Source organism: Mercenaria mercenaria, chromosome 14 (genome assembly GCF_021730395.1).
Source record: "Mercenaria mercenaria strain notata chromosome 14, MADL_Memer_1, whole genome shotgun sequence".
In the NCBI taxonomy this organism is placed as follows: domain Eukaryota; kingdom Metazoa; phylum Mollusca; class Bivalvia; order Venerida; family Veneridae; genus Mercenaria; species Mercenaria mercenaria.
The window spans coordinates 29,340,812-29,357,615 of record NC_069374.1 but is presented as its reverse complement, the minus strand read 5'-3'; the positions used below and the strand labels follow the sequence as shown (position 1 = coordinate 29,357,615).

The 16,804-nt window shown below is 34.6% G+C and overlaps 1 protein-coding gene across 2 annotated transcripts; it reads left to right on the top strand.

The window, feature by feature from the left end:
* The first annotated feature begins 2,355 nt into the window (after nucleotides 1–2,355).
* On the top strand, nucleotides 2,356–15,656 carry LOC123527126 (uncharacterized). Of its 2 annotated transcripts, XM_045306411.2 has the most exons (10): nucleotides 2,356–2,518; nucleotides 3,440–3,556; nucleotides 3,932–4,030; nucleotides 7,799–7,987; nucleotides 8,763–8,852; nucleotides 9,503–10,015; nucleotides 10,619–10,708; nucleotides 13,536–13,574; nucleotides 14,260–14,343; nucleotides 15,321–15,656. In XM_045306411.2, the coding sequence occupies exons 3-10, from the start codon at nucleotides 3,964–3,966 to the stop codon at nucleotides 15,428–15,430; spliced, it is 1,182 nt and encodes a 393-aa protein (XP_045162346.2). In that variant the 5' UTR covers nucleotides 2,356–2,518; nucleotides 3,440–3,556; nucleotides 3,932–3,963; the 3' UTR covers nucleotides 15,431–15,656. The 2 variants fall into 2 exon arrangements, with proteins under 2 accessions (XP_045162346.2, XP_053379120.1); XM_053523145.1 differs by lacking the exons at nucleotides 2,356–2,518; nucleotides 3,440–3,556; nucleotides 3,932–4,030 and adding an exon at nucleotides 4,835–6,392.
* Nucleotides 15,657–16,804: the final 1,148 nt, after the last annotated feature.

Here is a 16,804-nt window from a genome sequence, read left to right as displayed (position 1 = left end):
TCCAAAATTTTCAAAATCAATTGAACAGAGTGATATATTTTGTAATAGGGAATCGATCCTACAGATTTTCATCGCAAAGTGACGAAAATTGGGATCGATCCCTCTACAGTAACATGCAATATACACCGAATGAGATATACTATCAAATCAAAAAGTATGGTCTTCCAGCACATGCACAGTGCGTCTGACTTCGGATTTTTTGGAAGAATATGCTTTTTCCTTATGCATAATAAGCGTCCACTTAACTTGCCCAAATGGCAACGTCTTGCACATCAGTACAAATATGGGCAGTAGCGTTTTTTTTTTATTATAAAGCCATTATAATTTGTCACCAATAAAATAGGAATATATAATTCTGCTGTAAAGGTCAGGTTATTCAATATTGTCAAAAGCAACCAGCAAAGGTCAACAACATCTCTGGTATGGTAATATCATATTGGTTCATGATTTTCAAATGCTTCACTGGATACAGGGGTGCCTGGGGAAGAAAAGTTTTGTTTTATGATTAAATATTTTTATTTTATCAAGATAATTCTATGATTCTGGTGTAACCATATTGTGTTTAAAGCAATAAAATGTTTTTATCACAGTTTTGTATCTGGTCACGGATAGTTTCAAGTCCAGCCCCTGTAGGCTAGATCAGCCGGGCATCTGATACAGTAACTGCTATTTAAAATACTGACTAATGGTGATGGATATATCAACATTTTTTTTTTTTTAAATGTACCTTTTAGCAAAAAGTAAAGGGAAAGGATATTTAAGATGTATTAAAAATGAAATTTAATTGGTAGTTTTTTATAACTTGTGAGTCATAAATTTGTTGTTTTTTATCCAGGGGTCGATGCTGTGGATATGTTATGAAGAAAATTATCTTGAATTGGAGAGAAAATACTATGCCTTTGTGCACTGGTGTTTTCAGCTTTTGTGAACACAGGTTTGTGTATGGCACTGTATGTTTAAAGGATATAAGGATATCATATTCTGCCAGGTATAAACATGACTGATCATTGTCAGTACCATTAAAATGAAATTCTTCTGAAAAGGTTTGAAATGGAATTTGTGTTTTTGACATCAGTTAAATCTTTTTATCAGTTTTATCAATTTCCTACAATACTTCCTTAGTGTGCAACTAGAATAACAAAATTAGGTGTGTGGCCATTACTGACAAAGAAAATGGTCTATTAAAAGTTCCTGTGAGGAATTATTACCACTGTTAACAAAGAATTGGTTTATGAAAAAAAAATTAATTTAGACTGATCTTTTCAGGCAGTTTTATCACTGAAGAGCGTTACTACATTGTATTATCAAGGGAGGTAAATATTATAAAATTCTAGCACTATCCAGTTTTTTAAAGGTGAGTAAATGATATCTTTTATCTTGAGTAACTTCTGCACAATAATTTTGGTTATTGATAAGAATAGCTTGCAAAAATCTTATGTCCATAAGTTTGTACCACTAGTTACTTTCAGAGTACTCACTTTTTATAGATTTTTGATAGAAACTATTTTTCACCTAAAATGTGTGGGTTAGTCCCTTTAAACAGTAATTTTATTCTGGTTAGTATGATAGAAAATACAGGAATATTTCTTCTATTTTTCATGACAATGACTGACAAATAAAAGTATTTGCTAAATTTAAGAAAATGATGTAAATACTGACACATGCTCTTTTAAGCCCTACTTAACATTTTGACTTGCATTGTATTTTCTTTTTCACAGAGCTTCGATTCATCGCTCTGGTAGACTATTTAAGTGAAGGTGTGGCACTGCAATGTTTGTGCGAAGTAATGAATGAGGCCATTTAGACAAATTATACGACACCAGGACACTACAAACATTATTTCACCAGAACAAAGACACCTCAGTAAAAGTATAAAGAGGAAACAAACTGGGACCATTCTGCCATCACTAGAACTCAGATGCTATTGTGAAGATTTGTTATACTAGCTATATGAAAATATCTAGAATTACTGTATCATGTTTGAATATAATTATGACTCATATTAAGTATGTAAATTTGTTTGAAACAGTCAAACTTTGTTTGCCCAAACTCGGATAATTTGAACTTGAACTCGTGGTCAGGTCCTGGCAAAATCCCTGTATAATATAATATATTGTTCGATCACTCAAATAAATTTTGCCGGTACTGTCGAGTCCGAGCAAACAAAGTTTGACTGTACATTGTATATGAAATGGTTTATAATGTCTGTGGTGTTTCAAAATTTCTTCATTTCATTCTAATGATCATTATATTTTGCAGGTGATAAGTTTGTGGCAGGAGTTTCTGGATCCAAGGTTTCCATTATTCTAGCAAATATATTTCTGTTTCAGATTTAGGAAAAAAATGGATTTTGTACTTTATATTGTATGTTGTATATAGAAGACTAAATTTTTACTTTGCCACATTGTCTTGTAACTTTCAGTTGCCCCTGTAAATATTTATTCCAAATTTCTGATCTCGGCAAACTGTGAGTTTGATGAAAGCCAGAGCAACGCTACCAGTAACTTCTGTCCAGGATGTAAGTTGAATACTTGTTTACCAAGTCTTCTCTTTTTTTATACGCTTGAAAAAAAAACCCAGACGTAATATGTGATGGCAAGTGTGTCTGACTGTCCATTTTTCCATCATATTTTTTGTCTGGAGCATAACTCAGTAACCATTCAAAGTATTTACTTAAAACTTTGTACATATATATTGGTGGCAGTGAGACCATGTTCAGTGTGCATGAACCAGGTCTGTAGGTCAAAGGTCAAGGTCCAGAATGGAGCTAAAGTGTCAAATTTGATCCTCATATTTCTTGTCTGGAGCATAACTTAATAACAATTAAAAAGTATTGACTGAAACTAAGCATATAGGTAGATGGCAATGAGAAAATGTGCAGAGCACATAAATCAGGTCAGTAGACCAAAAGTCAAAGTCACAAAATGGAGCTCGAAGGTCAAATTTGACCCGCATATTTTTTTGTCCACTTAATAGCAATTCAAAGCACAACTTTAAAACTATTCAACATATTTACTTTGAACTTGCGAACTTGGAATATAGGTGGGTGGTGATTAGTTGATTTGAGTACTGCAATAAACCACATTGTTTTCTTTAAATTTGACTTCCTCCTCCTCTGATCTGGAAATTCAGGCTGATATTGCACTGCTTTGCAGAGCTCTTGTTAACTCTACTGATCAGTTTGTACTCATGGTAAGCTGTTTTTACGACTCACCATGTTGTTCATTTGTTCGATTTTTCTTGAAGTCTGTCCACCGGCTATGACCTGAATATAATGCATTTTGTCTTCTCTTGGTTAATAACATTTCAATCTTACTGTGAAAAAATAAATATCCTCTGTCAATTTTCTTTGTTTAAAAGATGACTGGTAGCTCATCCTGTGATTGTATAGAGAATATTTTAAATTGCCAATTTTTTGATGTACCAGTTTCTTTTTCAGATTATGATGCCACTGAGACGCCATACCCAGGAAGCAAGCAGTCCAAGCTTGAGGACCTGTCTGATGTTTTCTGTGCCCATTGTTCACAAGCTGATCAGATCTGTTCAAGACTCTTCTGTAAGATACAGTTGAAACTCGATATCTCGAGCTTGCTTATCTCAAAATTCTGACTATCTTGAAGACATTTTCAAGAACCGTCGTCGCAAAAACACCTGCACAAAATATCATTTTAAGTCCAATTTGGGTTATCTCTAAGTAAAAAGCTTGATCTCTTGGAATTTGAGATATGGAGATTCAACTGTATTTAATGTCTCCTTTTCTACTAAGGTTGGAGATTTATAATTTTTTTTACATGTTTTCAAGTTAAATATTGAAATATATCATCAAAATACTATATGCAAGCACATATAACATTGTATCCTCTCTAATATTCAAATAGACAAATATGAAAAAGTTACAAAATAACATTCAGCAAAACTATTTTAATTGCAGGTGCACCAGACAGATTGATAGTATCTGTTGCCATGACAATGATGTCCTCATTCTGTGACAATATACAGAGTACATTTCCCTCTTGCCATAGTGAATTCTGTAAGTGAATATTTAGGATTTTTAAAACTTTTTGGTAGTGTAGAAATCTGCTTTTGTTCAGCCTCACTTTGCTCAACTCAAAAGTTTACAGGATACATCTTTGATGGTTAGTATTTCCTACAACTTTGACAGCAAATTCGTTGATAATATTTTATTTTCTCAAAAGAGTAAAACATTAAATTTTGTTTACATGCTTAATTTGTAAGCAAGTTATTCATTCTTGATAAAATCTGTGAGAAGATTCTTTGGAAGCAAAGAAACAATCAAATAAAATAAAAGCAGGCTCGGGGAAATGAATGTTCTCCATCATCCCAAAGGACCAGAAAATATAACAATAACAACACTGTGTCCAAGTATTGGGAGACATTTTACAGTCGCCACATTGCACTTTAAAGACAGCTGTTGCGGTACTTAATAAAATCTGTGACAAGGTCCTTTTGAAGCATAGAATGCAACCATGCAACACAATAGCAGACACGGTTTGACTGAGTGTGTTCATTTTCATAAAGTACACTTAATTTGTGAATAGAATTTAATATTGTAGATAGGTATACAGGTTGTTAGTGTTAACCCTGGGATGCTTATGGTGTGGGTTGTGTTTCTGATGTTGGCTTGGAGGTAACTTCAAATATGTTGACAGCCTGGGTAAAGCATTACTGGTAGTTTCTAAGGGAAACTGAAAAAAGTTTGAATCCCTAGTACATGTCTGAAGTGGCGCTTGCCTCATTTGTGAGTCGGCTTAACGATGAAATCGTTTTGACGAATCCTTGCTGTCCAGCTATTCTCTAAGTCTAAATGGACCAAATAACACAGTGAAGGGATGTAGTTCCATTAGATTTCTCAAACTTCAAACAGTTCACTGCATGAATGAAGTTAAGTTGTGTGAATTCCCTTTGCTATGACCAATATACGATGTAATCTGTCATATTCATGACTTGTAATTGTGCAATACTCGAATGTAACTCATTAAGCATAAATGTGCATTTTATGAATTGCGCAGGCTTACAAAGCTTGCGTAACATCCAGCGAAAGACAAAAAATAGTTCCACAGGGCTCCAGATAAGATGCGTATTAGCGTAAATTACGTATAGAAATAATGCAAATACGCATGTCTAATAATTTCTAAGCGTATAAAAACGTATATAAAATTACAGAAATGCACACAATGCTTTTTTAAAAACAAAATCTGAATCGTCTGGATGCGTTAGGTAACATAGCCGATCCCGATCAGCCTTAATTCTCCCACATTGAACGTATACACGCATCGTATGATTTCTATAAACTTTGCATGGGTTTCTACACACACACATGAATTTTGCAGTCAGTAAACGGATAAATTATCGGAAGAAGAAGCTCTTACTGGTTTGTTTAGTTACTACAGATGTTAAAAATGATTTTAATTCTTTTTTTCTCAAGAAATAAACAAATCGGCGAAACATTAAATTGTATTTTCTTGTAGTTTTTGAAATCAAAAGTAGATCGTCTATGTTTGGCTGCTTTCACGAAACGAAACAACTTTTTTATGAAAAGATTTAAATAAGAGGTAATTTAACTGTAAACTTCAATGTCAGATACTGCCAATTGCTGCTAAATGGCTTCGTATCATCACAATTTGTAAAATATATTGTTGAAAATGGAGAAAAGTGTAATCGTATCCGGATATAATATTTTGGGTAAATATCGAGCTGTGTTATGAAATTTTAACATTCATGTAACATACATGATAGATATTATTGTAACAGAAATGATTCTAGAATTTATTTTTATTACACCTACATATAATCTATGTCAGACTGGTATTCTAGTCCTGAGGCATGATCTGAAAGTAAAAAGATGAAGTGACAGTCATACTTTGGATATTGTAATACTAGAAAGAATCTAGATCGTAACCTTTCTGGAATTTTGACTGGTTTGGATAATTTGCTTACGATTCAGGTTCGCAAAAAAATGAAACCGTCACCCATTCTGCTTTTCATGATGACACATGGATTGATTTTTGCAGTCAGTAAGGGGATAAATTATCCCGAGAAAGAGCTCTTACTGATTTGTTTAATTACTACTGATTTTAAAAATGATTTTATTTCTTATTTTTCGAGAAATAAACAAATCGGCGAAACATTAAATTGTATTTTCTTGTAGTTTTTGAAATCGAAAGTAGATCGTCTATGTTAGAGTGCTTTGACGAAACAAAACAATTTTTTTTATGAAATGATTTAAATAATTTCACCGTAAACTTCAATGTCAGATATCAATTCCTGCTAAACTGTCTTCATATCACCACAATTTGTAAAACATATTGTTGAAACTGGAGATTTTGGCGGTATAAAAGAAAGTGTAATCATATCCGGATATAATATTTTGGGTAAATATCGAGCTGTGTTATGAAATTTTAACATTAAAGTAACAGACATGATAGATATTATTGTAACAGAAATGATTCTAGAATTTATTTTTATAATACATACATAGAATCAATATCAGACTTATATTCTAGTGCTGAGGCATGACCTGAAAGTAAAAATATGAAGTGACAGTCATTCATACTTTGAATATTGTAATACTAAAAAGAATCTAGAGGTAATATTTAGAAATTGAAACATAAAATTTTCAGTTAGAAATCACACCAAAGGCTGTATCAAGGGTCTACATTTTCAAAATTTCCTTGTGGTGATACCCCAAACCCTAATTGCAGGAAGGGGTATCCTCCCACACCCTCCCCCCATATTGCCACTTTACAGTTTGATACATTTGCCCTTTTACCACCTGCCACAATGCCCATTTCAAAATCTGACTGCAGTTCAAAGTGGGAAGGAACACCCCTCCCCACACCCATCCTGCTACCGACCACGTAAAAATGGCTCAAACATTTTTTCAGCCCAGTTTGGGCCTGTCTGTCTACATGAATCAAAACGGATAATTGAAAGTACATAGACTTGGGGACTACTGACATGGTTTTGAAGGGGTTAACAGGTCTGAAATAGAATAAATGATGGTTTTAACTAAAAAAGAACTGCATTTATTAATATTGGTTATCTTTTTTGAAATTGGTAGCTAGTCCGAGTAACTTCTCTTAGTTTCGAATGCGCAATTTTCCTGTCAGTGTAAACATTCATGACACTATATATTGACACTCAGCATCATTTACATGTCTTTAAATGCAAAAGTAAGTATACTTTAAATTCACATCCCTTATAATATGATTAAACAATACCTAGCGTGTGACACGGTTATTGCCAGGCCCCTTATCTGTAAAATATCTGAACAGTTCTTTCGTCCATCCGTTACAAATTGTATGTGGCAATCCGCGCTATAAAATTTCAATATATAAATTTTCATATTCAAATTTTATCATGTGCGAATATATACCAGCCGATAATTGCCTGTTTTGGTAATGCCGGAGGCAAATGTTTACTGGAAAAATATTTATAGCCATGGGCAGTATCTTAGTGTCACCTGTCAAATTGTAGTTTGTACTTTCAACATTTTTATTTTTGCGAACCACTCTTCAATTTTAGAGAAATATATTGGGTTTAAACACTTGTATAATATCAATCAAAGTTTTACTAGGCATCGATTGAATGTCCATTTCATCTATTGTAACAAAGTCTCTGTTCAGTTGGGGAAAAAAACTAAAACCAAATTGAAACTGGTAGACTATACTTCCAGTACATCAATCATTAGCCGACTCTCAGGCCCTTCAGGCCTTTGATTTGTGTTCAGTATTCACTATATTTTTAGAAAGTTTTAGATATTGTATCGATGTTTCAGGTTCAAGCTCTGTTAGCAGGAGAGAAGTCAGTTCTCAAGGTGATAGACTGGGTACCAGCAATGAATGTACTGCCTCTCCTGATTGGATGTCTGTTGCTGGAATGGACCAATGGTGTCTCAGTAACTGTAAGGAGGGAAATGATCCTGACACTTGTCCTGAAAGTTATTGTACTTGCCCAGAGATTCTTGGTATGTTTTATCAATTTTTTTGGCCTTTTTTTCACATGCAGAAACATACCCCTTTCTCATCTTAAGTTCATGGCTGAAATTGAAATCCTATGGACAAAATTACATTTTAGACTGTTTGATAACACAAAAATGTCTATTTAAAGCTAATATTGGACAAACAGATAAAAAAGAAATTGTTCCTAATTTGTAGCATTAGATTTATTTAGACTTTCTAAGACTAAGGTAACGCTGCATTGATTTATTTACCAAATGATCATCCATTTAACTTTTAGCCTGCTAAATTTCTAAAATAGACTGGTCCATCATTCAATTTGGATGATACCATTTATTTTTTGAAGGGGTGTCCACTGAAAATTTACAGACTGACCCTGAATAGCGAACAGTGCAGACCATGATCAGCCTGCACGAATGTGCAGGCTGATCTTGGTTTTCACTGGTCGAAAAGGCAGAATCACTTGTGGCTAGCAGGCTAAAGGTTAAAGATCTTACATGCCTGCCTGTGTAGGTCAAGATCTTCAAAGGTCAAGGAATAAATAAGAGCTAAGGGTAGGGAAAACCTGAACTTTTACTCAACAATGTATTTTCAAGGCACCTTTTTGCTAAACTGTCACTTTTTTGCTAAACTGTCTTATGTATCTATTAAAGGTACAGTTATTTATCAAATTATAACCCTTTATTTATCTAAGATACTACTGTCATTGACAAAATCATGGTTACCGCCTATATTTGCAAATAACCCTGTATGTGTATCTGCTAAAATAAAGTATATTTGCAGAAACAACATCAGTAACAACAGTGTCTGCCAACAACCTAGAGAGCAGTTGTATAAAATGGGAGGCCACAGTAGCATGGTCAGCTGTACGAGGTTGGTCCCTTTGTTCAATGTTTTTTTTATATCTTGTATAATGCAAAGACCTAAGTCTGATTGTTAAAATGTAGAAACACACCCAGGGTAACATATACTTAGTAAATGTTGAGTTTGTATATATCAGGATACTGCAACTATCAGAAGTAAATGTTGCTAAGTGACAATGACTGATTATAGTGCAAAGATTTTGATAAAAAACTAAACATTTAGACCTATCTACATTGGAAACTGCTAAAACTGGGTTACTGTAGACTGGATCCTTCTGCAACTCAGGCAAATTTGCCGTGGTTGCAGTACGTCCTCCTTTGAATGATGGCTTTAGAAAAATATTAACGTTTTATTTTCTGAACCTGCACCTTTTTTTTGAAATGACAATAGTGCTACAATTGGAGCCGCACCATGAGAAAACCAACATAGTGCATTTGCGCCCAGCATGTATCCAGACCAGCCTGCGCATGCGTGCAGTCTGATCAGGATCCATGCTGTTCGCTTTCAAAGCCTATTGCATTTATAGAAACCGTTAGCGAACAGGATGGATCCTGACCAGACTGCGCGCATGTGCAGGCTGGTCTGGATCCATGCTGGTCGCAAATGCACTATGTTGGTTTTCTCATGGCGTGGCTCATTTATGGTTTATTGTGATTTAGGTATGAATTCCTGGTGTCAGAGTTCATGTTCCCTTGGTGGAATGTGTCCTGAATCATACTGTCTGTGCATAGAAAGTTTACCAACCACAACTACAGTATCATCAACGTCCTCGACACCTACAGCATCTTCAACAACAAGTACATCTGCAACTTCAACTGCTCCAACAACAACTAATACACCAACAACTTCAACTACTTCAACAAGTACACCATCAACTTCATCAACAACAACTACAACTACTTCAACAACAAGTACACTTTCAACTGCTCCAACAACAACAAGCACACCAACAACTTCCACTACTTCATCAACAAGTACATCTTCAGCTACAACAACAACAAGCACTCCATCCACCTTGACTCCTTCCACAACAGCAACAACTCCAACAAGTACACCTTCATCCTCAACAACAAATACACCCACTATATCATCCACAACTGCTTCTACTTCTGCATCATCCACAAGTTCAACTTCTGTAACAACATTAGCTGTCCAAGTTGTGAACATTACAGGTATGATGTCATTTACACTATACTTTGACTGACCTGTTGTGAATACACATAAGTGCTACTGTTTATTTGAAGTATAAACCTGTTTTCTATATCTTTGAAGTCAGTTTAGTAGTCAGCTGGGGGGCCTCTGTGACCGAGTGGTTAAGGTCGCTCACTTCAAATCACTTGCCCCTCATTGATGTGGGTTCGAGCCTTGCTCAGAGCATTGAATTTCTCAGAGGAAGCCATCCAGCTGGCTTATGGAAGGTTGGTGGTTCTACCCATGTGCCCGCCAGTTATGAAATAATGCACAGAGGGGCACTTGGCGTCTTTGGAAAGTCGCCATATGTCGATGTGACGTTAAACCAAACAACAACAACCCCCCAAAAAAAGCTGACTTGTCATGTTTCACCAGATCATGAGGCATTTTTAATGTTATGCTCTCCTGCTTATCTCTGTCTCTAACGGCAAACAAAAATTTTCAAATAAATGTTATGTTTTTATACAGAGTGAAGAATCTATCCTGATTAAATACATTAGATAGATAAATAAAACATAATTCTTTCATTGATACAGTTTGTTTGAAAAGTATATGTGTATCATTGTTTATTATTAAAAACACAGACTCTCAGGCTGTGGTAAGCCAGGTGGTGTGTGACCATGCAGACAGTCTGAACCAAAATCTACTCACTGATAGATACTGCAGTCAGCAAGGTAACTGAATTATTAAGTAAGATCAATGAAATAGTCAGCTTCTGTAACTCAGAAGTCAACAGTTAGGGTTGTAACAGAGATAGCAAACAGTAAGGTTTGTAACTCACTGCCCGCCCGAGACAGCAACAATAAGCTTTATAACTGAGACAGTCAACAGTCAACTGTGTAACTGAGGCAGTCAACAGTCAACTTTGTAACTGAGTCAGTCAACAGCATTGTAACTTTTACCGCCAGCAGTGGAACTTATACAGTCAGCAAAGTATCTTATACAGTCAGCATTGTAGTTTATACAATCAGTTTTGTAATGTTTACAGTCAGTATTGTAACAGACAGCAGTGTAACTTATGCAGTCAGCTTTGTAACAGGCAGCAACATTGTAACAGGCAGCAGTGTAACTTATGCAGTCAGCATTATAACAATCTGCAGTGTAACTTTTGCCATCAGCATTGTAACAGTCAGCAATGTAACTTATGTAGTCAGCATTGAAACTTATACATTCAGCCTTGTAACTTTTGCAGTTAGCATTGTAATAGTCAACAATGTAACTTAAACATTAAATGTTGTAACTTGTGCCGTCAGCATTATAATAGTCAACAATGTAACTTATATAGTTAATGTTGTAACTTGTGCCATCAGCATTGTAACAGTCAACAATGTAACTTATACAGTTAATGTTGTAACTTGTGCCGTCAGCATTGTAACAGTCAGCAATGTAACTTATGTAGTCAACATTGAAACTTATACATTCAGCCTTATAACTTTTGCAGTCAGCATTGTAATAGTCAACAATGTAACTTATACTGGTAATGCTGTAACTTGTGCCGTCAACATTATAACAGTCAGCAATGTAACTTATACAGTAATGTAACTTATACAGTTAATGTTGTAACTTGTGCCATCAGCATTGTAACAGTCAGCAGTATAACTTATACAGTTAATGTTGTAACTTGTGCCATCAGCATTTTAACAGTCAGCAATGTAACTTGTGTCGACAGCATTTTAACAGTCAGCAATGTAACTTATGTAGTCAACATTGAAACTTATACATTCAGCCTTATAACTTTTGCAGTCAGCATTGTAATAGTCAACAATGTAACTTATACTGGTAATGCTGTAACTTGTGCCGTCAACATTATAACAGTCAGCAATGTAACTTATACAGTAATGTAACTTATACAGTTAATAGTGTAACTTGTGCCATCAGCATTGTAACAGTCAGCAATATAACTTATACAGTTAATGTTGTAACTTGTGCCATCAGCATTTTAACAGTCAGCAATGTAACTTGTGTCGACAGCATTGTAACAGTCAGCAATGTAACTTATACAGTTAATGTTGTAACTTGTGCTATCAGCATTGTAACAGTCAGCAATGTAACTTATAGAGTTAATGTTGTAATTTGTGCCGTCAGCATTGTAACAGTCAGCAATGTAACTTATACAGTTAATGTTGTATCTTGTGCCGTCAGCATTGTAACAGTCAGTAATGTAATTTATACAGTTAATATTGTAACTTGTGCCGTCAGCATTGTAACAGTCAGCAATGTAACTTATACAGTTAATGTTGTAAGTTTTTGTAAGCAAAAAGCAGAAAACATCTGAAATAAACTGAATATGCCTCGGATGCGACTTGATTAAAGGGCGCTTGCTATTATACTTTGTGACTTAGAGCATGGAATGAAAAATTACTGGAAATTAAGTAATGTTCCTGCGACTTTGTCCTTTGTGCCACCTACCCCAAAATCAGAAGGGATCTTCTTTGTACAGTACTTAGTATTAGTGTTGAGTTTGAAAGCTGTAGCTATTATACATAAAGACTTGGAGTCTGTAACAATTTTCAGTTACAAGGTCTGAATATGACCTTGACCTTTGACCTATTCACTCCAAAAACAATAGGGATCCTATATGCTATAAAAGTTTGAAAACAGTTTTATACTTTTCTGACATGGAGTTCTGATATGAAAAATACTGACAGACAGATGGATGCCATTCTATAATACATCCTGTTTTTTTTTTTCAAAACGGGTGTAAAAATATTTAGAACTAGAAAGTAATTTTTGAAAAAAAGACACATGTCTGCCTTAAAAAATTATAAGAGAGGGTGGTATGTATGAAAAGAAATCATCAAAAGGCAGCAACTCAAAAAAAATCATCTAACCTTTACCTGTCAATAATGTAGACTTTTAACAAATAAAATTCAAAGGACCATAACCCAGCTCAGCCTCGGCTGTCTATACTAGTACTCTATGTAGCATTTATGTTACACCGTGTCCGAAAGGGTGGATGAACCGTAATTAAACTTAAACACTCAATTCAGCCTAAAAATCAAAATGCCCAGATATGCTTATCACTGATCATTCCTATGAAGTTTCATTCATTTAAATCCCACTAATGGTATAGGAAAATATATAGTTTGGACAAATTTTATTAAGAATTTAAGGGGCCATAACTCCGAAATAAATAAATCTAGCTGAATGTGCAATGACCTGCAAAACTACACTACATACCCATTTTTCCTGGGAAGTTTAATTGAAATCAGACCAGTGGTTTAGGGAGATGCTGGGATAAGATTTTGTCATAACTCAAATAAGGGAAAATAGACATTATTCACCATTTAAAGATTTATTGATATCAGATCTCTTGAATACAAGCCTGTTTTTAATATTGCAATATACGCTTTTATACATATCTAAACTTGACAAGAATTTGAAATCCTATCTAATTTCAGAAAACATAAACTGCAAATTTGAATATCCATGTAGCAGTTTGTTGTTTTAAAATGACAGATAGGAACTATTTGTTTTTTTTATTACTGTTTTATATTTCAGCTGCAACTGTCATTACTGGATATAACTCTGGAATTCTGGGTATGTAAATTCTAGTGTTCCTTTTTATTTTTATTTTATTTGGGTTTTACGGCCGACCAACACAGAATTATGTTATATGGCGCCAAACAGGACTACAAATTTTGGTTTCACATCTCATTTACATCGAAATAAAAATATGAGGTATGGAATCAAAATTTGTATACCTGCTGGAATCACAGAGTTACAGCAAAACAGTGTTAAGACCCTATTAGTCGCCTCTTACAATCATGCAAGGGTAAGGCAGTGGTTCCAATTCTTTTCATACACAGATCGTCCCAGAACCACATGGGGCTCTAGTGTGGTGGTTCCCTTATGTTGTGTTAAGCATTTTGTGAACTATGTTCCATATAAGTCAGGATTTCTAATGTAATTTGAACAGAACCGGTATATAAGTTGTAGTCTGTTATATGTCAAGGGCTTGTTTATGTTGTCTTACCTATTACCTTTATAATTTACAACTTGAATTATTGGTGTTTTACTAAAATATTTCATGAAAATCTTGAACATTTTGCATGTTTATTTAAACTGTTTAGTGATAAGAATCTAGATTTCGTTCATAAATTTAGAGAATAAAATATAGAGTCATTCAACATTTATAAATCCCTTTTGGATAGAGTGTTTAGTAACAGCACAGAAATTTGCTAGACAACTTATACAGTAACTCTTAATTTTTCCAAATTTTCAGATCAAGTTCTAAAGTTTGCTCCAAAGATCTTGTGTTCTTTGACAAACTCTGCCGGCAGGTCTGATACATGCCCTAACATGTTCTGTAAGTATGACCGTGTCATGTGATTTGCATGACAGTTTGTGACTTGTGTACAAACTTTTACACAAGCTGGAATATTTGATTCTGTGTGTTTCATTGGGTTGTCCATTTTTAAAAGTATTTTGATTTTGTTTGTTGGTTTTGAGTTTAAGCCTGTTATTCAACAGTATTTCAGTTATGTAACAGCTGGCAGTTAACCTAACCAGTGTTCCTGGATTTAATCCCAGAGTATATAAACCTGTTCTCTGCAAGTAACTGCTAACTTCCCCACATGAATCAGGGGTGTAGGACAAATGATTTCAGGCACAGTATCTTTAATCAAGTTGACACAGAGAACATACATCTTACCTGGGGATTAAAATTGACTTCGCAATCTGTAGATCTGCACTCTAGTGCCTTATGAACTAGGCAGTTGCGTAGAGTATTTTGGATTTCCCTGGCTGATAGTATTACTGACCAACTCACTGAAGTATGATAGTAATACAGCAAATTATTCCAGCTTGCATGCCTCCATACTTGGGTTGAATTTTGGAAAAGGCCTTCTTTAGTAAGTAATTGCAATAGAAAAGAAGTAAAAGTTACTTTAACATTTTAGAAAGATTTTATTTAAGACTCTCAAAAGTGTTATTCACACTATTGAAATTTGATATAAAATAGGAATATTTAGGTGTGTTTTGTATGATACACATTAAAATACCCATTTAAGCAATACCCGGTACTGGTTTATCCTATATTTTTTTTTAAATATCTAATATCTACTGCTATCTGTTTTAAAATTTTGATTTTTTTTATATTAATATAGATGCTTGTCCCTGTAGAAATTTGCCATCAGATTTCAGTTTCAGTCAAAATTGGCTACTTTGTCCATATAAGTTTTGGACTTCAAATTATTAAAAGGAATTTAGTTTTTCATTTGGATTTACTTTAGTGGATTAATGAAACCATAAAATCCATGCAATTTTATTATTTTACTATTGCAGGTGGGGAAAGTCCACTATCTCAGCAGTTGATCAGGTCAAGTCTGTGCAGTGTTTGCCAGCAATTCTCAGATACACTCGCCCCTAGCTGTGCCACTGCTTACTGTTCATAATTTAAACATGGCATGTATTCGTTCATTAGCATATTAAAGGACTAGAAACCTCACGGAAAACAGTAGATTTCCCTACTTATACGTAATTATACAAAATTCACTTGTTAACTAAATAAGAAAACAAGAAAAACAAAGAAACAGACATTTTATAACTATAAAGATGTTTTCAGAATAAATTTTTATCATTAAGTGGTATTTCAAAAAAAGTAAAATCTCTTTGAAATCATACTGGCTTTGTTGTTTTGTTATAATAATATTTAGCTTGCCCAGGCATCGGCATCCATATCAACACTTTGGTTGAAGTTGTGATGCACGTTCACCTTGTCTCCGTAGAATTACTTGATGGATTTACTTCAGACTGAATATTTATTCCTCACCATCACCCGTATTGTATGACACATGGGCCATAACTCCTATAACAGTAGTTCATGAATTATCCCCCTTTTTACTTGGAATATCAGGTTAAAATTTTGGTTGCCTTTCACTCTATCTCCGATATTATTAAATGGATCTGCTTCAAATTTAATACAGTTGTTCAACATCATCACCCACATATGACACAAGGTCTATAATTCTGGCACCAATTTTTCATGAATTATGCCCCTTTTTACATAGAATTTCAGGTTAATGTTGATGCACTTTCACTATATATTAATCAAGGGATTTGATTCAGACTTAAAATAGTTCTTCCACATCATTTACTGCATATAAGACAAAAAGGTCCATAACCCTGGCCCTTTTTACTTACAATTATAGCTAAAATTGTCATGTACTTTTGCTCTACCTCAGTTATTACTATTAACATAATGACACATGGTGCATTACTCTTGCAGAAATATTCCATGAATTATGTCCCTTTTACACATTAAACACTTTCACTCTGTCTGTTATTATTTAAAATACATTTGACTCCGACTGAAACTATTGTCCAGTATAATCACCCTCATTGGAGTTATTAAACATTCCACTCATAGTTCCAGCTTCGTCAGATGTGCCAATCTTTCACTAACTTTCACAACATCTTAAGTCAACTAAAGCTCTTGTTTCATTTGATATACATGCAGCTTTTCAGACTGTGCAGAGAAAATACAATTGAGCCGCACCATGAGAAAACAAACATAGTGCATTTGCAACCAGCATGGATCCAGACCAGCCTGCGCAGTCTGGTCAGGATCCATGCTGTTCGCTAACAGTTTTTCTAATTGTAAGAGGCTTTGAAAGCGAACAGCATGGATCCTGAACAGACTGCGCGGATGTGCAGGCTGGTCTGGATCCATGCTGGTCACAAATGCAATAATCTGATTTTCTCATGGTGCAGCTCAATTATATTTTTTCACTGGTGTAAAAAAGTTTAGCTAAACAGACCTAGTAAGA